General features: G+C 34.2%; 3 protein-coding genes across 5 annotated transcripts; all 3 read left to right on the top strand.

Moving 5' to 3' along the window:
• The first annotated feature begins 82 nt into the window (after nucleotides 1-82).
• On the top strand, nucleotides 83-6,251 carry LOC130811329 (ATG8-interacting protein 2). The gene is made up of 3 exons (XM_057677594.1): nucleotides 83-275; nucleotides 1,400-2,281; nucleotides 5,801-6,251. Exons 2-3 carry the CDS (start codon nucleotides 1,400-1,402, stop codon nucleotides 5,891-5,893), a joined length of 975 nt encoding a protein of 324 aa, XP_057533577.1. The 5' UTR covers nucleotides 83-275; the 3' UTR covers nucleotides 5,894-6,251.
• Nucleotides 6,252-13,530: 7,279 nt separating this feature from the next.
• On the top strand, nucleotides 13,531-17,792 carry LOC130811328 (origin of replication complex subunit 5). The gene is made up of 5 exons (XM_057677593.1): nucleotides 13,531-13,803; nucleotides 14,458-15,300; nucleotides 15,388-15,819; nucleotides 16,872-17,199; nucleotides 17,291-17,792. Exons 2-5 carry the CDS (start codon nucleotides 14,468-14,470, stop codon nucleotides 17,336-17,338), a joined length of 1,641 nt encoding a protein of 546 aa, XP_057533576.1. The 5' UTR covers nucleotides 13,531-13,803; nucleotides 14,458-14,467; the 3' UTR covers nucleotides 17,339-17,792.
• Nucleotides 17,793-20,348: 2,556 nt separating this feature from the next.
• On the top strand, nucleotides 20,349-24,298 carry LOC130811327 (cytochrome P450 86A8). Of its 3 annotated transcripts, none has more exons than XM_057677591.1 (2): nucleotides 20,349-20,725; nucleotides 22,067-24,298. In XM_057677591.1, exon 2 carries the CDS (start codon nucleotides 22,348-22,350, stop codon nucleotides 23,923-23,925), a length of 1,578 nt encoding a protein of 525 aa, XP_057533574.1. In that variant the 5' UTR covers nucleotides 20,349-20,725; nucleotides 22,067-22,347; the 3' UTR covers nucleotides 23,926-24,298. The 3 variants fall into 3 exon arrangements, with proteins under 3 accessions (XP_057533574.1, XP_057533575.1, XP_057533573.1); XM_057677592.1 differs by lacking the exon at nucleotides 20,349-20,725 and adding an exon at nucleotides 21,388-21,801; XM_057677590.1 differs by lacking the exon at nucleotides 20,349-20,725 and adding an exon at nucleotides 21,618-21,805.
• Nucleotides 24,299-24,540: the final 242 nt, after the last annotated feature.

Genomic DNA, 24,540 nt, shown 5'->3' with positions numbered 1-24,540 from the left:
TTGTAGCATTCATAAAACATTAGTTGTATTACATTTATAAAATTTTTCCGCATAGTAACATTCACAACAAGTAATTACTTAAAAGTTATCAAACAATAACCGGTATAAACCCGATACTTTACTAATCTCCAATCCGTCTCTTCACCGGCTCTCCCGGTTTCTCTATCTCATTCCATCCTTCCTTCATTATTTTAACATCTCCATTTTTTTTTCTCTAAACTCTTTTTAGTTTTCCATTTCTCTCGATCACTTCTGATTCTTTCGTCGATTTCTCTGTAAGTTCTCTCCTCTCTTCTTTTTAATTGTTGATTTCTAATTGTTTGGATTGAATTTTTTATTTTTGTGATGTTGATTTGATACTGAACTTAGCTTTAATCAGTTTTCCTTTTTTTGTTTGTTATATGTTTTGGATAATTGGATTTCTGTTGGCTTTGTTGAATTGATTGCTTCTGTATAAAATTTGCGTTTGTAGGATGTGATTGATATTTGTTTTTTTCATTTTAATGAGTAAACAATCACTTTGTGATTAAATGTTGATGATTTTTTCTGTTATTGAGGATGATTTGACGACTATTCGCTTATAGTTATTTTTTAATTTTGTTTTGATGTAATTTCTGGAGAAAATTTTAGTTAGAAATGAATATGGATGATCTTGCTGGAGAAACTTCTTAGGCGAATGGTTGAACAATGTAACTTTTTAGTCGTGGTTGTGGATGATCTTGCTTATGTTATGTGTTTGTGTTGTTGCTTTACATCATGTGGTTATTTTTAGTGTAATTGATTTTAGTTGGACCATCGTGAGGTAATGAATATGGATGTATACCTGGTTAGGTTAGATTAGGCTTCGAAGGTTCTTTTGTTAATAGTTGTAGCTTGTGAAAGATATTCAAGAATTTGGAATTGCATCCCTACTGATAGAAAATTTGAACAAAAATTGATTTACTTGTTGGAAGTTCCAGTTTTAAGTTTTGGTACTGTTATAGCTTTAAAAGGACTTTAGCAGATATGATTACTTTTATTCGACCGATTTACTGCTGCATTCAATCAAGTTACCCTTTGCTGAGAATTTTATGTCATTTATCTTTTTGGGATTTGATAGTTATCTTTGGATAATAGGAGTATCATATGCAAGATGGATGATAAAGATGTAGAATTTTATGCCAACTGATGAAAAACTAAACAATAGTTGATTTACTAGTTGGAAGTTCCAGCTTTAAGCTTGCTTTTATCATAATTTATAAAGGATTTTAGCAGATTGCATTACTTTTACTCAGATCAATATACTGCTGTATGCAATCAAGTTACAATTTGTTGGAATTTTATGTTACTTACCTTTTTTGGGGGGTTGATAGTCATTTTTCTTTACTTGGTCTGATCCTTGCATAATTTTATATGCTAGATGGCCAATGATAAAGATGTAGAGGAGACAAACTCCCCTGGAACTGAAGAGGGAGAGGAAGTCGTTCCACGTGGAAACGAATGGGAAGTTGTGTCACTAACAGCTTCCACTTACGCTGCAGCTCCTAGTCCAGGGGGAGTCGAATCAATCCATGAGAAGGATTCAACTGTAAGTGAAGATTATGAATCGGAAACTTCTAGGGCTCTTTTTATGTCTGGTCACTTTGTCTTTCCACCAAGTCAGCATGAGAATTTGCCCATAGCAGCAGAAAGCTTTGAAACATCTAAAGGAGTTAAAGAAGGTGAGCTTGCTATTGAGATGAATGTGGACAAAGAGGGTAAAGTTGAGCAGAAGGAAGAGGAAAATTGGAAAATAGATAGTTTAAATGTACCGGAGGAGTTTCCTGGTATTCCATTACTTGAGCAGAAGGGTGATCAGATGTTGTCAATTCATGGTTCAGGGTTTGATGAAGCTACGACTCTACACCGGCTAGATGTTGGTGACAAAGAGCAAAACTTGTATGGGACTGGTGCATTTAGTTCATTTCACAATGCGACAGATATTAGTGGATCTGAGATTTACGGTGAAAGTATTGTTTTGAGTGATCATCTTGAACCATCTGATGATGTAATGGATTCATCATCTTTTATATCAAAGCCTCCTACTGGAAAGGATGATGAAACTGATGATGCTGATCTCCCTTGTGGAGCTTGGTGGAAAAGAAGTGTAGTCTCTTTATGCGGCCAAGTGAAAGATACAAGTACTTTTTGGTCCATTTTTGTTGCTGCAGCTGTAATGGGTCTTGTGATTCTTGGGCAACAGTGGCAACAAGAGAGGTGGCAGGTTTTGCAACAAAGGTGGCAACTTAGTGTTGGTGATGAGGTATTGCCTTTTATAATAGCTCTTTAAATTACGATGTAATTTATGATGGATGATAAAATAGTTTCTGTTTCTTCCTTGATATGTGTTTGTGTGTGGTCTGTATAAGTATGAAACCACACATTATTTGTCGTCATAATAACAATCTTGAAAATGCTGCATCAGGCCATATTTAGTAAGGATCACTCTTGCTTTCTATATAATTACAGAAATAAGTATGACTACTGAAACAAAAACCATCTCTTAAGAGAAGGATTAACAGCTCTGAATAATTTTGTTGATATGGACTCGGTAGATGAACATCTTTATAAACGTGAAAAGGTGCTTTAGAATTTAAGGCACTTATGCGTGTGAGCATATGACTAAAGATACTCATCTTTCCAAACAATTTTTTTTAAAAGATGTTTGATTGCGGAAGATCCTCTGTCCTCTAGACAAGAAAAGTTAGAAGTCGTTTGGTTGTTGAAGATTCTCTTGTTCCAACTATATAACTAATTTGGTTGTTGTTATTATTATTATTATTATTATTATTGGTTGTTGTTGTTGTTGTTGTTGTTGGTGGTGGTGGTGGTGGGTAAAGAGTCCACTCAACAAAATGCAACTGCTTGAGTACTCTTTTCTAAGCTTGTGGAAGATAACAAGTCTTAGAGTGTTTCTTTTAAGCACATTTTGCGGGGACTTATCGGTATATCTGTATTATCTATCCTGCTTTGCTAAGAAGTTTCGACTCTTTTGTATCCAAAAGGGAAAATTAACTTTCCGTTAATGTTAGTTTGTCTAAACAGAACTGGATTTCTAATGTTTTTATTTATAGGGTTATGTAGTTTGAGCACATAAAATTACATTGGAAATTGTAACCGAAATACATCAATTAAGTGCAATTTTTTATATGCGCGAACTATTTGACTGTCATTCAATTACTTGACAATCTTTCCTTTGTATTAACTACCAATGAGGATCAATTTCAGAGTAAAAGTTCCAGGAGAAGAAATGACCAGATGCTACTAGAGAATCTAGTATAATATGGCACCAAGGGAAAGGAATGCATAATGTTTGCTAATCCTAAAGAGTTTTTCTAAATCCCATTTTTTGTGATGTGTACTAGATGCCAGGTGGTTTGCCTAAAAAGAAATCATTATTATACTAATGGGGAAAAAAGGCTGAGACATGATGAACTGAATTTCTAGGGCTTTTCATAGGAAGTATAATTCCTAGCTAACACTTTCTAGTCGTTCGTTTGATGACTGACATGGTATATGTCATAGGGGTAGTCAGGCTCTAGTGTTTCACCATAGATATTATAAAATTTAAAAAGAATTTTTGCAAGTTATTAAATTCTTGGGACTTTCTTTACTTCGTATGACCACAACTTACAAGTCATGAGGCGTAAGCTGCTTCTCTCTCCATATCTATCTGTAGGAAGTATGATCATCTTTTAAAATGTATTTGATGTGGAAACTGAGAGCTTAGAAAGATGTGAAATATGAAATATTGTTTACAAGAGACTGGTTAAGTTTACTCTGCCCTTAGTATTATATTTTTCTCCTACCTTTTTCCGAGGATTGACCCTTGAAGCAACCATGATCTAAGTCAAAGCAGAACACTATTTACCTTTTTGGATGTGAAAAAATGGAAGGAAAGAAAAAGTACGAGAGAAGGGATGAGGTCACCTTTATTTGAATCGAAAATGGGGAGAAGGAATTTGAGTGATGAACTACATATTTTTGCAAGAAATCTATCACTAAAACAGAGTTTTTAGAAGGAAAACTCGTTACTCTTCTTTCCCCACTTTTCCCCCCTTTCTGGATTGTCTATCCGAACAAGTTGTACATGATTAGATTGGGAAAGGATGTAAATCTCACATTTTCCTTATTAAAATAAGTCTCTCAGAGATTGGTTAGTATCAATCATTAAAATTCAGTTGGAAGTTTGAAGTTGAGAGAGATGGAAAAGCACACTTTAACCCTCAAACCAGTTGACATAAAATCATAAAACATAATTCAACAATGAACAGTAGGTGCAAACTTGCACTGTTCTAATGTACAGAGTTTTTTTTCCGTAGTGATTAAAAAATGCGGAAAATCAGCAAAAAATATATGGAAAAAAGCTTTCAAAGCAAATTACTGGTATCATTAATTGATATCTTAAGTTTTTTTACATTTCATTTTTTTGACTTGTTTCATGAAGTTTATAGTGATCCTGTACGAACGAAATGCAAATATATTGTTAATTTCATGGATAAGATTGCTAGTATGTAACTTGCATGAATAAGGTTTATGTTGGTCTAGTACACCGTCTCTCTGATTGTCTTCCTCTTCCTTCTTCTATACTTGAACTTTTCATGCAGAGAGAGTTGAGGTGAGAGCTTCAGAGGAATATACATTACCATAAGTACTATAATTTGCCTACTGAAAGAACTATTTTCTGATTGAATAAACTACTCCACCAAAGGAAACAATAAACCTCTTATCATTGATTGTATTTGTCGATTGCTCATGAGTTTGGCTGTCAATTCTCAAGGGACTAACTGATTTTCTTTGTATAATATTTATCATCTATTGCTTTAAGATTCTGAGCGCTCTTGTAAAGTTTAAGAGTGCTACCATCAACCTCACTTCCCTCCTTTTCCCCTGGTGTTTTGGATTGAGACTTGAGGCTGACTTTAATCTTTTTTCTAAGGACCTTAGTGCCTCTTAATGTCTGTGAGTCCCAAACCTCCACCTACAAAGTCCCGGAGTGAATGTGAGCCATGCCGTTATAGTTGTTCTTGATATATATGGGGTGGGTTAGGAGGAACTCAAGGAAGGTGCTCATGCTCGAAAGAGATCCAAGACTGTGTTTGCTACAAAAACATAAGTTTGATGACTGGTGCATTCTTAAGTTTAAGGTGTATAGTTGGTGCTAGTTGTAACCTTAAATTTTGCAATCTACAGAGATGGAAAATGTATTTTTGTTTTGTACTTTGCATGCGTGTGTTGTGCAAGGGTAGTAAAGCAGACAAACTTGATCTCTAGTCATGGTTAATACCCCTTCTGTACTAGCTAAACTAGTTGTCATATCCATCCACGTCCATATCCGTGTCTTTGTCTTCTAAGCTTATGTTTTGACATTTGTGTACCTTTAGATGCTGGACTTGGGTAAAAATTATTTCTTAGTTTCTGGAAGGGTGTTGCATTGACAGCGTTGTTTCTTTTGAAAGGCAACACAACATGTCTATGTTCGGAACTCAGTTTTTCTCGAGTAAGATGTGTTCGTTGTGTACTTGTGTTGCATGATTTGATTTAGGATTTCTTTTAACCTTTGTGTGGATACAAATGCTGACATGAACCAGGGCAACTATGAAGCCTGTCTCTTACAGGATAATTATCATAAGCATTTTTTACCGTCTTGCGATAACCTTTTGATTTTTCAGTGATTCTATTCTATTTAGTTAATGAGTGTCGTAAATTTTGCACCTTCCTGAAATTTATCACTATATATATGTTTTTGTATTCTGTAACAAATTTGAAATTCCCTTGACAGAAATCAGTGAGGATTTTATCACGCCTGAAAGAGATGATTGTTGGGGGCACTCGCCGAAGTACATGTATCACTGCTGCCTCAGCTGATCGTTAAGATGAAGACGAAAATTGGGAGAGAAATGTGAGACACAGCAGAGCCATGGTTACTTGATGTTGAATTGTGATGATTCAGACAACAATATCACGATGCTAAAAAACGTTTTCTCTGCTTTATGTTATTCATGTATTGTTAATATGTAATGGGATTATGTTTACGGGTTTATAAATGGCTTTGTTTAGCCTTTCCTAGTGGAGGTGGGAGAGTGGTTGGAACTTGGAGCTTGGAACTTAGCTTAATTGCAAACGTCTCGCTACTGCTTAGGTAAAAGCTGCTTAATGCAAAGCTGTACAGTTATTTTGTGTTTCCATTTGTACAATTTTCCTGGTGAATTTGGCTTACCTATTTTTGTTTATGATCTTGGAGTTTAATTGTTTTAGACTTTCTAAATATAGTGTCTCAACTTTTGAGACAGTCCAAACCAGCTAAACAATATAATGATATTGTCTACAAAGCACTGCGAAAGAATTAAAGTCTGGGCTGAAAGCACTGCGAAAGAATTAAAGTCCGGGCTGAATTCGACATCTGGCTCGATAGCCACAGGGCCCACAACAAACCAATATCAGAGTATTTAAAACTTTTTACATTAAATAAGTGAATACTATTTACAAAACATTATAAAATTATTCAAATATCTAATTTACATTATGAATTTCAAAAAGAAGTCATCGCCTCACACGTAACACATAATACAAGTAGGCATTGTCTGCACAGTAGAGCTAACTTGAAAATGAATTTATCCCCGTAAGGGACAGGCCCCCATCAAAGACTGTCAACAATTTGAATTGTTGAGTAATCCAACAAACTATTACATTTATATACAAGTCATTAACAAACATCTTCAATTTAATCTTTTTGCTCATTTGATATCTCCTTATGAAACATTAAATTATCAAAACCCAAACTTTTTAAAAGACCGTTTGGTACGACGTAAATACGAATAAGAACCTTTATTTCATAGTGAATCAAAACACGACTACAACTTTACAAGTTAATAACAAAAATCAAAATGTGGCTATTACTTTGCAAGTCAATAGCGAAACAATACGGCAAATGAAACATATGATTTCATTTGCGAAACAAACAAAACTTTATACCACTTCATTGATGCATTTGAACAAACACCTTGTGTCATGAACTTCGAACTCTAAAAGATAACAATACAAGCTCCCTTTTTGCATCGCTATCAATAATACTCAACAAATTCATACTGTTTCAGTCATGAAACGAGGAAGTACAAAAGACATTTAAATACCTGGATAAAAGGTGTGGTCGGGGATAACTGTCAGTATACTGAAAATGTTTATGATCCTTCCGCTGATGAGACCTCAAATCCTGCAATACAACGTTAGCCTTGTCCGGGGGGTGATTTCCCAGAAAACCCCTCCGACGCTCAAGTCAGATCGGAAGACAGAAAGTAATGAATATATGATAATGAATGAATACAAGATTAACGGATTGTAGGATGAGTTCAGATCAATTGAAGGAATATTTGGTTCAGTATAGATTGTACGTAGGAGGGTGAATATTATTGTGGTGTAACGATAGCAATATAAAAGCTTAGTTCGGTGCAAATGATGTACGCGACATGTATTTATAATGGTAGAATGGAGGTTAAATGGTGAATAAATGTGGGAATCATGGGGATGATGGGTGAGTGATAGATTATGATGAGTAATGGGTAGTTATTTTAAGAAGTTATTGGACCGAGTTGGGTGGTTAGGGTTTGACTAAATAAATTACGGGTTTATTTATTTGACCCCATAACATTAGCCCCACGCATGAAGAGTGATAGATGAGGGAATTTAATGTAGCGAGGGTATCAGTCTTTATGCGGAAAAAATCATACCTGTGATGCAGATCAAATAAATATTCGGAAGAAACCATGCAATAAGGTCCGAATAAGGTAAACTTCGAATTTTTGCCTCGATGGGCCCATGATGGTGGAAGCCCCATGAATTATAAATATTTGGCCTTTGGGCCACTTTTGATGATTCGACTTTTAGAGCCTGATATGATGATTCGGCATTTGAGCCTGATATGATGATTCGACATTTGAGCTTGATATGATGATATGGCCTGGCAGTCAAACACCTGTGACTTAGATAAGGAATCATACTAGATGAATCCTTCGAAAGCATTGATGAATATTCGGATCAGACTTAAGTCTGCATTTAAGGAATATTTGGATCGGACGTAGGTCCGCATTGCCCAGTCGTCAATCACCCGGGACTTAGATAAGGAATCATACTAGGTGAATCCTTCGAAAACATTGATGAATATACTGATCGGACATAGGTCCGCTGAATAAGTGATCGAGTTATCAAGCTAGGTGATACTCGCTAGAATATTTTGATCGGACGTAGGTCTGCATTGTCCAGCTGTCAATCACCCGGGACTTAGATAAGGAATCATACTAGGTGAATCCTTCGAAAACATTGATGCATATACTGATCGGACATAGGTCCGCTGAATAAGTGATCGAGTTATCAAGCTAGGTGATACTCGCTATGAATACATTGACAAATAACGCCCAAAATCACTCGTTTTGGGGCTTAATAAGAGTCCGAGTTACCAAGCTAGGTGACACTCGCAAGGATTTCACTTTCAAACTAGGTGAAATTTTGATAATTAAGATAAATACTTTGAAAATATTGCCCAAAATCAATCATTTTGGGACTTCAATAATAATATGGCTTTCAAACTAGGTGAAAGCTTAGATGATTCCATAATATGACGAATAATGCCCACATGTTAGGACTTTAATAATAATATGACTTCAAACTAGTTGAAAGCTCAGATGATTCCATAATGTGACAAATAACGCCCACGTGTTGGAACTTCAATAATAATATGACTTTCAAACTAGGTGAAAGCTCAGATGACTTTATACACTCATCATTGAAAACCACATATAAGTAAGACCCAATATATTAAGAATAATAATGGTGAAGTATTGAATTCCCATGCAGAAATAATATAATATTCTTCCAATGTGTCAATATCATACTTCATCACTTTTCATGTTGACCCATGAATATAACAAATATAAAACACCCGATATATGTTGATAAATAAAAGCAAGAGTAACCGTATGATCATCATCAGATTAATATAATATATTCTTCACTTGGCAATACTAATCAAAGATTTACATCGTTTATGTAGCATTTCATAAAAAGGCCATGGTGATGATTTTGCTTTATGTATCAAGTTACCTGAGATTGTTTTCTCACGGGTGGATGGTTCGAACCACTGTCAGATCATACCCGGATCCAGCCATTACAATCAATATAGGTAGTTTTCCGGGGATCTGATTAAGATAGTTTGAACCACTGTCAGATCGTACCCGAATCCAACCAATACCTTGAATTGGGCAATATTTGGAGTAATTTTTTCAGATTGAAATCACGTAGCTGAAGCTAGTTCGGAAACGTTCTACGGGTCATCTAATCCTTTAGATAGTGCATCAAACCGAACTTCAACAATGAGACTGAATTTTTTGGTCAGTGAAGTTGGTTTGGAAACGTTCTATGGATCTAATAACCCTTTAGAAGGTGCATCAAACCAAATTTGGGTCCGACTTTATGATAATACGTCATGACAATTACTCAACCGGGTCTTCGATGATTCGGATGTAGCATAACTCGGCTACTTTCAATACTTAGACAATTTTGCCAAATTATTGGAGGCCCTTGGGGGGGTCCGAGTTTTTAATATTTCGGACAAATTGATGATACGGCAAAAGACAAAACTTGTATAATAACCTTAGACAAGAGAATCCGGCTATTCGATGGTACAGAATGACTCATCGCATCCGAATCGCTTATGATATATAGCTTATTAATTAGACGGTCACATAGCTGGAGTTGACAAAAATTGGTGAAATTATAGAGCTGGATATAATATATCACATAATTAGACGGTCACACACGAGTGGGAACCTTCTTTTCCTCATATCAAAATGATCTTCAAATCAAATCTTCATCATTAACAAATAATTTTCGAATCCCCAAAAATAATGGGTGCCGAGAAAAATTCAGGAAATATCCACATACGGCACAGTAAAGATAAGATGATGGTCCTTTAGACCGAAACCACTTAGTTTAAGCTAGTTTGGAAACGTTCTATGGGTCATCTAATCCTTTAGAATGTGCATCAAACCGAACTTCAACATTAGGAATGAAATTTTTAGTCGATTGAAGTTGGTTTGGAAACGTTCTACGGATCTAATAACCCTTTAGAAGGTGCATCAAACTGAACTCAACATTTGATGATTCATGTTCATTGATGGTGAAGGAATGTATTCATATTAAGGATGATTTTTTTATACCGAAACCACTTGAAGAATGGTCAAAAATAAATACTTAATGATTTGACCCTCAATTTTCAACTTGAGGGCGACTAATAAGTTATCAAGGTATTAATTTGTACTTGATATGATTAATACGAGTTACAGATAACATAAAGTATAAATGACCGCCCAAATCATAAGAGGACCAATACCTCATAAGTGATTCCAATTAATAAGCTTGGTCCAAAATAATAACCAATTTTACCGTAATGAAAATAACTTATTATTAACCTTCATCCTAACCGCAACACAAGAATTATACCAACTAACTTTATTTAAAAGAAATTAAATAAGCTTTCATACCTGCGGAGAAAGCGCATAAGTATTGATAAACATATGAGGTTTGGCGGAAAAACCAATGGAAATTGTGATCCTTTGACCAATAGAAATAACTAGGAGTAGCAGCTTGTGAAATTATAAAAATTCTTAAGACTTAAATATCATGATTCATCAATCATCATGTAAAAGACATACATTAACCCACAAACTTTGGCCATTGAACTTGAGAGCATACTGACGGCGCATCACACCAATTATCAAGGCATTATAACTAATATGGTGGTTGCGATTTTTTTGTAAGTTATTTGGGAAAAGCCACGACTTTATGTTTCTCTCCCCACGACTAAAAGTTCAGGTAGTTTCAGAAGAAAATGCCATTGATGAAGAAGGTTGTGGTGACTCGTCATGAAACCAACAGTAATCTTAAATCTTGTAATCTTCCCCGCAAAAATCAAAGGAATTATTTTAAGCAATTAATTCCAACATGTTAACTCTTTGGGGCTACATACATTATTCATGACCAGTAGATATTTAATTTTGCTTCCTTCTGTTAGCTTTTAATCGTTTATCCGTTCCGACAACTACATTTGATTCTACTACATATGAACTCGTAAGTTGATCCTATTTTTCTCAGGGTAGACATGACTTTTATGTTTGAAATCCCCACAGACGGCGCCAAACTGTTTCAGTCATGAAACGAGGAAGTACAAAAGACATTTAAATACCTGGATAAAAGGTGTGGTCGGGGATAACTGTCAGTATACTGAAAATGTTTATGATCCTTCCGCTGATGAGACCTCAAATCCTGCAATACAACGTTAGCCTTGTCCGGGGGGTGATTTCCCAGAAAACCCCTCCGACGCTCAAGTCAGATCGGAAGACAGAAAGTAATGAATATATGATAATGAATGAATACAAGATTAACGGATTGTAGGATGAGTTCAGATCAATTGAAGGAATATTTGGTTCAGTATAGATTGTACGTAGGAGGGTGAATATTATTGTGGTGTAACGATAGCAATATAAAAGCTTAGTTCGGTGCAAATGATGTACGCGACATGTATTTATAATGGTAGAATGGAGGTTAAATGGTGAATAAATGTGGGAATCATGGGGATGATGGGTGAGTGATAGATTATGATGAGTAATGGGTAGTTATTTTAAGAAGTTATTGGACCGAGTTGGGTGGTTAGGGTTTGACTAAATAAATTACGGGTTTATTTATTTGACCCCATAACACATACCATCGATAATGACCCAACAAAGAAATGTAAAATAATCCTAAATACTTGATTAAAGGAATACCCAATTGAAATCCCAATTTGAACAATTAATCTCATATTTGACTCTTCCCGATTTTCATGACAGTCTGTTAGTATTTTGAACATAACTCTCTCATATGAACTCATTTTGGGGCGATTTAAGTGCCCACGCGACTGCGATTCAGAGCTATACAATTCTTATGAGACTCCAGGACCTAGAAATGTCCACAACTACCTCAAAAATAGTCATGAACACACAGACAGAAACCTTGTTCTGGAGCATAATTTTTTTAATTTTGTTTCTTCCAAAATGAAGAGATGAAGATGATGAATCAACTGAATAAATAGGTCATGAGTCATAAGCAAAATGACACTCATTCACCTACACATGACACATACATAGCTTAGGTGTCATCACATGATGACACTTCACATTTTAACCATTTTTCTTTTACCCAATTATCATCATACAACTTACTTTGATCCCAAACATAATACAGTTGATACCCAAATATAATAGAATCTTTTATTTATTTCCAATTAACTTAAATAACATACTTAAAATTTAATAATTCAAATTAACTTAATTAATTACTATTAATTAATTCGCTAAAATAGAGGTTGTCTCAACTATGCTCTTGGATCCTTAAAAGCCAGGTGATCGATTGACTTTCTAGTTACCAACTCATCATTCTCAGTTTTCATTTGTTTGTTATATTTGCTTTTTGTACATTTTTCAAATATAATATAATTCAAATATTAATATCTATAAATACGTTTATTAACGCTTTAAAAACCTTTAATTTGCACTATTACTCTTTCTGCTTAATGATTAGCTACTTATAGTAAAATATTTTTACTCTCAATTTGCTGCATAACGCTTAGAAAAACTTTTACTTAATGTAGTGTTTGGAAACAAGTTTTTCATTTCAAATTATTAATTTCATTTATGAAATCATAAATGAAGAATTTGAGAATGATAAGGTTTGAGTAGTCATTTTCAAATTCTCATATTTAATTACTTTAAAAACAATGGTGAAATTTGATCAAAATTCAAATTTGAAAATTTTTAATTTGCTAAACAATAATTTGAGTCAATTTTAAATTTTCAAATAAAATTATAATTTCCAAACATAGCATACAAGAATTATGTTACAAAGTAAAAAATATACCTCAATTTATTAAAACTATTATAACAACCACATTATTGAAAATGTGAAGGAGTTAGTATGGTCCATTGCTCTATATTTCCAACAGAAAGGATATCCAAGTATTATAATTTATAAATAGTTGGGGGTGTTTTTGACTCTAGTCTTAAGTCTTAAATACTACTCTTAAGTTGAGTTTTAGAGTATGTTTTTGAGATAAAAGGGAACAACCTTGGGCAAAATTTTATAGCAAGTCTTTCATTTTCAAGACTTGAATTAAAATTCTTATGGATTCAATATTTTTCAAAACAAATCAATTTTATAAATGAAAATGTGACAGCGTCTTAGAAGATTGAGATTTTTTTGAAGTAAAGAAAATTAAAATTTGAGTATGGTGATGATTAAAAATGTCAATACGTTATAATTCATCAAAAAATAAAAATAAAATTAAAAAGATAACAACAACGATACAAGTGTTGAGATTATGATTACAAATGAAAGCAAAATTTAAAATATACGTTAGTTAACAAAAACTAAAAAAAATGGTGTAAATATTGCTTAAACACATTTAAATTTTTAAATAAAACGATTTCATAGTTTCAGACTTCCAGTTATTCAAATTGCGTAAAAAACTATGTTGCCCTAAATTTAAATCGTCTACAGTTAAGACTCCCTCCACCATTAAACCATTTCACTTCCATTCATTGATTTATTTTTTCTGATTATTTGGAGAATTAAGCGGAATTCATGATCAATTGATCTTCAAGCAACTAATTTTCAAACTCCTGTTGCTGTTCATCTGTGCTGTTTTCAACTGATTAATCCAAATTCTTCAAGCAAATCGAGCATTCGGGCATCTCCAAGGTTACTTTTTTTATAAAATTTACTGAAGAACACTTCACTTTTCTATATATGGTGTAATTAAATTAAGTTTTGTCTACTTTCAAATTTTTGAACTTGTTTTGCAGGTTTTCTTGTTTTTTCTATGTTTTTTTTGGTTGCAATTCTGTTGAAATTTACCCAGTTTATGCTTTTTGTACAAACTTACATTTATGGAATTTGGATATTTGATAGCTTTCATTTCTTGACATGATTTTTTGTGGATGGGTACATTGTTTAATTATCAAAATTTCAGGAGGGTTTAAGAGAGATTATATATGGGGCAATTTTTGATACCTTTCATGGTGTGATTTTGATGATTGAGTTACGATTGTTATAGATTTCTCATTTCATTAAATGTTAATTGTTAGACATTGTTTGTTCATTCATGATTGATGATTATACAATACCCCAAATCATATTTGTTAATCAATTTAGGGTTTTTGGTTTAATTGGTTGTAAAAATATGAATGTAAGTTGTATTATCAAAGGTTTACTTCCAGACCACATAGGCCAAAAGTATTAATAAGTGGTGTATAACATTGTTGAAAAGATCTGATCTTTGGTGAACAATAGCTAGAAGCACTGTTAGATAACAGTATTAGATTGAAATAACTTGTTGCATTTGGGTTTTCTTAGATAAGGTTAAATGGGTAACAATGAAACTCCACAGTCCACTAGAAGAATAACAAGATCTTTGGCTGCTGCTGTCGAATCGGATAATGGTTCAGAAAAACCAAAAAAGAGTATTTCCTACAAGCCAACAATTAATGATCTTATATACGGGGAGAGTAAACCTATAAGCTTGGATGATCTACTTTCTTGCTTTCCTGGTAGAACTACTCAGATTAAGGAGGTTTTACGTCATTTGGGTCCCTTAAATTCCCCTATGCTTCCTCTCTTTATTTATGGTGGCGCTTCAACTGGGAAAACTAGCATCATCCTTGACATTTTTCGACATCTCAAGCGTCCGTTTGTGTATTCAAGCTGTCTTACATGTTATAGTCCTAAGATTTTGTTTGGGTCAATCTTGAATCAGTTGGCCTTTCATAAAAGGGATGAGGAAAATGGTTATGTGAGTGTTAAGAAATGTGATAAACCTTCTGATTTCTCAAACTTTCTCCGAGAAGCGTTGGTTAATGTATTGAACATCTTAAAGGGGAAGTCTGCAAAATTGAGCTCTAAGAATTCTTCAGACACATGGGGGAATATGATTTACTTAATCTTTGATGATTTTGAGCTTGTTAGAGATTGGGATAAAAGCTCAACAATTTTACCTTTTCTGTTTGGTCTTCATCGTTTGCTGGGTTTGCCTGAAGTTGGTATTATCTTCATAAGTAAGGTCTCTCCTGATGCTTACTATTCAAATGCTGGTTATATAGAGCCTATCCCCTTATACTTCCCCGGATATTCCGAAAAGGATCTTAGTGAAATCTTTGTACAGAAACAAGAAAATCCTGAGCATTATACCTTTTTCCTTGAGTAAGGATTTCGTACAGGTCAAAATTCTGTTAACATTTTCCTTTTTTACACTGAATGGTAATTATCGTGTCTTTTGTGTGCTTACAGTGTTGTGCTTAAGCCTTTCTATAGAGTCACTAGACAAGTCGATGAATTGTCTATTGCATTCCACCCTCTATATGAGAAGTACTGTGAACCCTTAAAAGATCCAGGATCTAACATCAGCTGGGAAACTAAACAAAAAAGAGAAGAGGCAAAGAGAAAACTTTATAGCCATCTTGCACCGCATCTTCGTACCTCCCTGCATGAAGTATTCCGAATTATGTCTCCAGATGTTGAAGCCAAAGATGATAAAGCTAAGGGACGAGGGAGTGCTAAGAAATTGGGAGGAGCTCAGGCTGAAGAGTTGGATTTTCACATGTCAGTTTCTGCAAAATATCTTCTTATTTCAGCGTTCCTTGCTTCTAGAAACCCAGCTACGCTTGATGCATCCGTATTTGATCCTACAGGAGGTCTTAATAGTCGCAAAAAAAGGAGAAGGTAATTTACTAAAATCTTAATACCCTTTCCTTCATTTTTATGATTTTGTTCCTTTAGTATCTAGTGGATGTCACAACATTGTGGATTAATCGTACTTCATGCTCGATCATATATTCATTTTTATCATTTGTATCGTCTCAGATGATGAATCTTGTATGGAGTATGATTTCACCTAGAATGTAGAACTTCATTGTTTTTTGGCATGTGACCTTCTCCTACCTTAGTTTTTACAATTTGATTTTCACTTCATTCTTCTTCGGTTTTCAGCAAAGCCGTCTCTTAAAATTATTCTATACTTTTACGGGCCGTTTGGTTAGTGGTACTAAATGGTGGTAATGAAAATGTTTTATAGTGTAAAGTTTCATCAAAAGTTCCATATCATTCCCATGGTAATGAAACTTCGATCACAATAAAGTTTTTTGTTTACAAATTTTCATTACCACTTAATACCGCCTCTTTCAATGGTAATGCATTGGAATTAATTTTATGAAGAAAATGAGATGATTAAAGTTGGACAAGCATGACCATCAAGGTAGCCAAGAGATTTTTCAACCAACATACGCTAATTTTTCCTTCTCATTACCACCTACCAAATTGGCCGTTATAGCCACTTGGCATTTAATAGGCTGTAATTTGAACTCCATGCTATTACATTCCACCCCCTTATAAGGCCCAATGTCCTCATTGGTCACGACTCACGACCGGCTTAACCTAGGCCCATAGAAATGTCCCAATAGCCTAGTTTAGTACTTGAGAGAGTCCATAGAATCTATAAATCCCTCATCTGTTGCGCACATAACCGTGTGGGATAAGTCCCATAACTTGTAATAGACTCAAATCCATTACAATTTAGCAACTACAAAATACATGGCGGGAGCACATAAGCATTACCTTCGACATATTATCTTGCAAAAACTCATTTAACTTCACTATCATCATCACCATTGATTACTTCCTGCCAAATTTTCTTATCAATTATGCTTGTGAATATGTGAGCTGTCCTTCAATTTTAGTGCTATTTTCGGGAGTTTTCTTATAGAATAGCTCATTAGGTGTTCTGAGAAAACAATCGAGAAGAAAGAAACGGCGGAGCAGGAATTACTTTTGAAGGGTCCAGGGACTTTCCCCTTGGAAAGATTGCTAGCTATCTTTCAGTGCATCACATCCTTTGCAGATGTTTCTGCCGATGATGAGGTGGATGATGATGATGACGATGACAACCCCCTGGGAAACCAAGTAGCTCAAAATGAACTCACATCTAATGTGCTCTTGCAAGTGTCTAGTCTCTGCAATGCTAATTTTATAAGCAAGGGAAGCAGTTGTCCTCTGGAGGGCTCAACTCGCTACAAGTCTACCGTTTCTGAAGATTTAGCTCTGAAGGTAACTTTCAGTTGTGATCGATTATAGTTTCTCTCTAGTCGGTTTTCTTATCCTTTTTTTTTGTTTTTCATCATTGAAACTGTTCACACAGATTGCAAAGAGCCTCCAGTTTCCCCTCTCGAGATATCTGTATAGATGAGATGACGACATTGCTATGTAGCGACTAGCAAGATTTGATTGTACTTTTCTTGTACTGAATCCTACACCACTACGTTATTGAGAATTTTGGTTTTAGGCTATTTTGAGTTAATCGCAAATTCATAAAGCAAATTGGCTGGCGAATTATGTTACATTGGCATCAATAATCAAGTAACATATGGGCGGGAGGAAGTTTCACTTGATTGAGAATGCGATGCGTAACTGAGGGACGATGCAAACAAGCTTGGCTATATATGTTTCCTGCTGCGGTTGAATTTATGTTCATGTAAATGATCAATTGGTTTGGCTTGTTGAAGCATTTGTTATGCTTCCAATCCCTTAATTCTAGTGAAGGATTTTGAGAAATGTCATTGGTTTGTAAAATAGTTTTCGATTTATGCCTTTTCGAGGTGATGTTGTAACATAATATTTATTAAGCTACATTTTCTGCCAAAGGCCCCCTTCGAATCCGTAAATTTGAAGAGCATGCCCCAACAGAAGGATGGTCCCTTATGCATTTCTTTCTTTTTAGAAGAATTTGTGTAGAAAAAAAGCCAAATGCAAGTTAGCAATGAGTAATTCTTATCATGTTGTAGTGCTAAATATGGGGTCAATTCCATATTAGACTAACAATAGTTTTAAACAAATGTTGGTAGGTGGCTTCTTGATGTTGGATCCGGTTTTATGTGTGCAATCTTTTTCTTGTTATACGCTTGTCAGTGAAATAAAAAATTGTTTTTAACTGATAATAGGTAGCTATATCATATGAAATTTTTAAATAAATAAGAAGTGTATATTAATAAGCCGTTAAAATCAAAAAAATATAAATCTTTATTTTTATCCAAATAAGGGATGTTATTGCTCCAATTCTATGAAATCACTTTCACTAAGGCGAAGGTTAAATATATCAATATATCTTTAACATTACATATCTAGAATTTCACATAAATATCATCTCAATGATGTTATTATAATTCGATGAAAAACTAATTTGAGTTTGCAAGGAAAGAGTTTGAAACAAATACTTCTACTAATTAGTAATTAAGGAGATATTTAATTATACGGAGATGGTCTTATAAAAAAGAGAAGAAAATATTATGTGAATAAATATTTCAAAGGTATTCAAAGGTATTTAAAAAGATATTTATTTGATTTGAGTATAAAAATCATTTTGATAAAAGTATATATTGCAAATTAAATGGATTAAACAAAAGTATTTCAAAGGTACAAGGAAAATAGACTAACCAAATAGTTGAAATTAAATTTAAGTATAAAGTAAAATACATCTCCTGAGGAGATGTAAGATACGTCTTTTAAAGAGACTACTAATAAAGTAAACATTGATGCATTTGTTAAATCTTGATTGTAGTAGTTTCTTTTAAAACAACTTGCTTGTCCTCCCACAACCGTACTTTTGGCCTACCATTCTTTCTCTTGCTAAAGAATACTCTTCCCAACCTTGAGTTTGCTATGTAGAAGTAATAGAATTTTCCACACCTTTTTGGATGTGTTTGACGCATCATTTTAAGTAAATATTAAAGGTTGAATGAGGTTAAAATACTATTTTAAATAAATATTAATGTTCGATAAAAAGCAGTTGAAGTAATTGTTTTCAGAATGTTACAACTTATAACGTTTCGGAATCAAAAGTACTCCCTTCTAATATGATCAAATGTCTATTTTATTTTTTGGCACTATTCACCAATCATTCTTAGTTTGTATGTTATTCTCAAGCTATAATTTAAAACATGTTTAAGTGAGATTTTGTTTATTCGTTTCAATGTATTAATTAATATATTAATTTTGTTATAATTTTTAATTATGCACAAATAGGGATCAAGTTTTAAGGATTAATGCATCGATAAGCGTACAAAACCAAGTGAAACATTCGATTATAATAAAAGAGAGTAACATTTTATGATTTTTGCTACAATTTTTCTCAACAAATAATACTTAAATAGTTATCATAATCGTTTCAATAATAAATTATATAGCTAATTAGACAGTTAGATATCTAACAATAATAATTGTACAATCACAATTACTCATAAATAAGAATTAATTTATTCAAAAAAAAAAAATAATTAGACTGATAACAAATCTTACATGCACAACTACCTAGCTAGCACCGATCAGATTAGAAGTTATTCAAAATTTTAATAAAAATTTAGCCCAAGTTTTTGGATTAGTGTTAATTTATATTTAATTACAATTGATGTAGAGCTACGAGCTAGTCAACTATAAAATACTTGTCAACATAGGTATCCTTTAGCCTTTAGGTAGTTGTAAGACAGTTAAATAAACAGGCTACCAATAATATGTGTTGTTGTATGCTTTTTCATCAAGCTGGTAGAGCAATAAACCCTTTTTGTTTCTCATTACTATAAAACTAGGTTTGATTTTTTTTCCGTAATTGATAGTTTTGGACCATTCGGCCATCCCTCCATCCTACCATGACATATACCAATAGATGATAATAATAATAATATAATAATAATAATAAAGTAATAGAATATTCCATACGACAATAGTTAAGTATGCTAAAACTCAAGCGGTAGCACTTTTTTATTTTGTATCCATAATGCAGCGTTAAACTTGTACACCTATTGACCATGTTGCTGAAACTAGAGAAAAACGTTAATATTATCGTTTTGCCTTCTACTCAAAACGTCGTATACATTTCATTCTTCAAACTCCGTTTTAGGCGGAGTCTATAGAGGTACTTAATTATTACGATAATGAAGAAGAGTAATACATTTGTAGATATAATATTATGAATAGATAGTATCTTGACTATCTTCAACCAACAAATGAAGATAAATTAGAAATCCTGCATAAAATTCTTAACACATTATGGTTGGTTTGCTCACCCAATCTTGACCTATCCTAGCCCCCCTTCTTAAATTCTCCTCCACCTTATTCATTTTTCATAATGCCCACAAACTACTTCCTAATTAGACTTCATTATTTCTCTTCTATTTATTCTTTTTCTTGACATAATACAAAATTTATAATACATCCATTTTAAGGGTATGTAGCACTTTTTAGTGTCATTTCTTTTATTCGGGTAAGGCTGTTTTCAACCACCAGGTCAATCCATAATTCTTTCAGATGTGATTATTGTATAAGCAATGTCTAATATTGTCTTAACCATAAAGTATAGTCCATACAAATATATGTAGTATCTCTCTAGCTACCATTAGCAATTACCCTTGAATACTTCCAAACAACCCTAAATAGGAGTGGGCTAGTTTTTCAACTAATCACAATAAATATTCATCCTCAATTAAATACATAAACTTAAAAGCCCTGCTAAAGTTAGGTGGAATGACAGATAGAAATAAAAAAAGGGGAGTAGAAGGCTTGATGCTGTGTTTTAGCCTTTGAGGTATGACTATTCTTAATTTCCACTTGTATATAATTCTACTTGCTTGTTAGAGGTTAGTAGTTATTATGGACATTTTTCATCCTCAAAGACCAAAGTTATAGGCCCCGTGCGTTTGTGCATCATTTTAAGAATCAATTTTCTTTTGGGTGAGAATAGAGTCATAAAGACTAGTGGCAAAACTTGAGAGAAAATTTGAATGGGGCAAGGCTATATGGGTTCATATGTGAAAGATTGTCTTTTAATGAGACGATTTTAAAATAAAGAGTTTATATTCTTATAATTTGTACTAGTTGAGTTATTTAATTCATGTATAGGGTGTAGGGGTATGCACAGATGCAAACTTGGACCAAATCGAAATTGATTTGGACCAAAATCAAATAATGGATGTTCATGGTTCCAGGATCCTATTGGATCCACCCTAGACCCGCCCCTATTTTTAGGGTATATTTCCAATTTTTGAGATTTAGTGGATCAAAGTCCGAGTTGAAGTCCAAAAAAATAAATGGGTTTGGGTCTAGGGTCTTTAAACCCATACCCACCCTAAACCTGACACAAATATTCTCTTTGGACCCTATTTAAGACCTAATCCGTCCCAAACTTGTCAAACCTGCTCTGAACTTAACCTATTATATAATTCAAAGTCAATTTTAAATTCGTTCAAAATCTACTTCTATCTTTATTTAGTCTCAATCTAGACTTATATATAACTCCGATCATAAACTCATCTTAGTACAAATCAAACTTTTAAAACGTAAAATGAATCACAATTCTATCACAACCGGCATAGTTGGAAAAACCTTCAAACACTAAGTCAACCAATGGTTCTAGCTTTCTTTTCACGCTATTTTCTTTTGAAAGCTTCATTATATATACATTATTAACAAATACAAGAAAACTCATGAAAAAACCAATAGTATTTACTACAACAAAGTCATAAATAATAGTGAGTTGTGAGTCTTATTTGAGGTCCTCCTCTATTTTTTCCATTAATGGGGGTGCAGGAAAATCGTTGCTAGTTAGCATACATCAAATTCTCTTTAGATAAATGGAGGACTGAGGAGGAAGAACGGAAGAAAGTAGGTGAATTTATGGACTACAACTGGCTATACTTATTGCCTTGTCTTTTTATTTAATTCATTACTTACCCTTCTTTTTTTTTTTTTATATATTTTCTCCCTCTTCTCTTATAACCTCATCTTTCTCACTCTTTTAATTTGTGTCCTCAACTAGCTTAGCTTGTTCTTCCCCTTTTTTTTTTTCTCTACTCATATTTTTTATATTTTGGAAAATAATTTTTCATTTTATCTTAATTTTCTTGTACTTGTTTTGTTAATTTTTTAGGGTATCAAGCTAAGAAGAAAGCTTGTATTGGAGTATAACAATGGTGGTTTGAGCTTCAAGGGAAGAACATGCATGTTTTGATGAGTATTTTGTGGGAAGTTTAGTGGGAAAAAGAAGAAAATATTGGGTGGTTTTATAAAAAAAATCTTGCCTTTTTTAAAGGAAGATAATTACTTCAAGTAAACCCTAATTTTCTACTTTCTTCTACATTTGGTTCACCTACTAGGATTATAATTTATACACTAGGAGAAGAAATTAAATTTCTTCATTATCACTAAATAATGGATGTTTATGTGGGTTTGATATTGTTTAGTGCAATTACATCTTATTTGTTATGGTTTACATACATCTCACGTTCGCTACGAGGTCCACGTGTCTGGCCTTTGGTGGGTAGTTTACCTGGTTTAATCGAGAATTTTGAAAGAATGCATGATTGGATGGCTGATAATCTTCGCGCGTGTGGTGGCACGTACCAAACTTGTATTTGTGCAATCCCTTTTTTGGCCCGGAAGCAAATAGTAACGGTTACTTGTGATCCAAGAAACTTGGAGCATATACTCAAAACCAGGTTTGATAATTATCCTAAAGGTCCGACTTGGCAAGCTGTGTTTCATGATCTACTTGGATATGGGATCTTTAATTCAGATGGTGACACGTGGCTCTTTCAGAGGAAGACAGCTGCCTTAGAGTTTACTACTAGGACCCTCCGTCAAGCGATGGCTCGGTGGGTTAACCGATCCATTAATGCTCGACTTTGTCCGATTCTTGAGTCGGCTCAAAGTCAAGCCGAACCAGTTGATCTGCAAGATCTCATGCTTCGGCTTACTTTTGATAACATTTGTGGGTTGGCTTTCGCCCGGGACCCGCACACATTAGCACCGGGCCTACCGGAAAATGTATTTGCTAATGCCTTTGATCGGGGTACAGAAGCATCCCTTCAACGGTTCATTTTCCCGGAGATTATTTGGCGGCTTAGGAAATGGCTTCGGCTTGGTTTAGAAGTGAGCTTGAGCCGTAGCCTTGTCCAGATAGACACTTATTTGTCCGATGTCATTGAGACACGTAAGCAAGAATTGATGAATAGGCAAAGTGATTATGATGATCTGCTCTCTAGATTCATGAGGAGGAAGGAATATGCATCCTATTCGGACAAATTCCTTCAACACGTGGCATTGAATTTCATCCTAGCAGGACGCGACACATCCTCCGTAGCAATGAGCTGGTTCTTTTGGTTGATCATGCAAAATCCAAAAGTAGAAGAAAAAATTCTGCTTGAAATCTGCACCGTCTTGATGGAGACACGTGGTGATGATATGTCCAAATGGACGGATCAGCCGTTGGATTTCACTGAGGTGGACCGATTAGTTTACCTCAAGGCAGCCTTATCGGAAACCCTACGACTATATCCGTCAGTACCAGAGGATTCAAAGTATGCATTATCCGATGATGTATTACCAGACGGTACATTTGTACCGGCAGGCTCATCAATTTCTTACTCAATATACTCGGCGGGGAGAATGCAAAGTACATGGGGTGACAATTGCTTAGAGTTTAAGCCCGAAAGATGGATATCTCCAAAAGGAAAGTTCATGACGCATGATCCATTCAAATTCGTGGCGTTCAATGCTGGGCCGAGAATTTGCCTAGGGAAGGATTTAGCCTACCTACAAATGAAATCGGTGGCAGCCTCAGTGTTGCTCCGCCACCGATTGGCGTTAGTTCCGGGGCATAAGATTGAGCAAAAGATGTCAATTACATTGTTCATGAAATATGGGCTTAAGGTGAATGTGCATCCTAGGGACTTAACCCAAGTAATTGCTAATCTGAAGCAGAAGAGAGAAAATTTACTGTCAGAATAACAGCAGATTCTGGTAGATTTCTGGGTTTTACTGCAGTAAAAGGAAAAAGTATGGGAAGATGCAAAATCATGGAATGGTAATAGGATTCAACATGTGAGCAATGAAGAACACAGGACAGTAAAGTAAAGGGTTTTGTTTTCTTTCATACAGCTGTTTGGTCTTGCACTTCATGAGAGATTCTTAAATTTTGTATTCAAGAATGGGCATTTAAAGCCCTCTGTATTTTGGGGTCAACCCTAGAATTGTAGGGTATACACCCTTTGGAAATTTGTTCAGGCCATTCTTTTTTCAATTTTGGTTTAGATTATTTATTGAGATTCTGTAATTAAAAGTATATTTGAAGCAATAAATAATAGTGTTGATTTCTATCTTATGTACACTTTATCTTTACTAGTTAGCACATACATGATACATTACATTCCCAATACCATTAATCGACTCGTATGAGTCATAACGGTCATCTAAGTAGGATGTAAGGGTTGAATATATGCAACTTTGCCCTTATTACTAATAACAAAGAGGTCGATTCCGATTGATATTTATCCTTGAATAAAGTATCATTATTTCGCTTAGCTCTCAGTTTTCATTACTTAAGTCATACATATATTATGAGAT

Source organism: Amaranthus tricolor, chromosome 4 (assembly GCF_026212465.1).
Source record: "Amaranthus tricolor cultivar Red isolate AtriRed21 chromosome 4, ASM2621246v1, whole genome shotgun sequence".
Classification (NCBI taxonomy): Eukaryota; Viridiplantae; Streptophyta; class Magnoliopsida; order Caryophyllales; family Amaranthaceae; genus Amaranthus; species Amaranthus tricolor.
This window is presented reverse-complemented; position numbering and strand designations above follow the sequence as displayed.

Bases quoted from the DNA above. Each gene is read 5' to 3' on its own strand.
- LOC130811328 (XM_057677593.1), top strand. From the start codon at position 14,468: ATGGGTAACAATGAAACTCCACAGTCCACTAGAAGAATAACAAGATCT. The intron at 15,301-15,387 runs GTAAGGATTTCG...GTGTGCTTACAG, and splicing joins CATTATACCTTTTTCCTTGA to TGTTGTGCTTAAGCCTTTCT. The intron at 17,200-17,290 runs GTAACTTTCAGT...CTGTTCACACAG, and splicing joins CTGAAGATTTAGCTCTGAAG to ATTGCAAAGAGCCTCCAGTT.
- LOC130811327 (XM_057677591.1), top strand. From the start codon at position 22,348: ATGGATGTTTATGTGGGTTTGATATTGTTTAGTGCAATTACATCTTAT.
- LOC130811329 (XM_057677594.1), top strand. From the start codon at position 1,400: ATGGCCAATGATAAAGATGTAGAGGAGACAAACTCCCCTGGAACTGAA. The intron at 2,282-5,800 runs GTATTGCCTTTT...TTCCCTTGACAG, and splicing joins AACTTAGTGTTGGTGATGAG to AAATCAGTGAGGATTTTATC.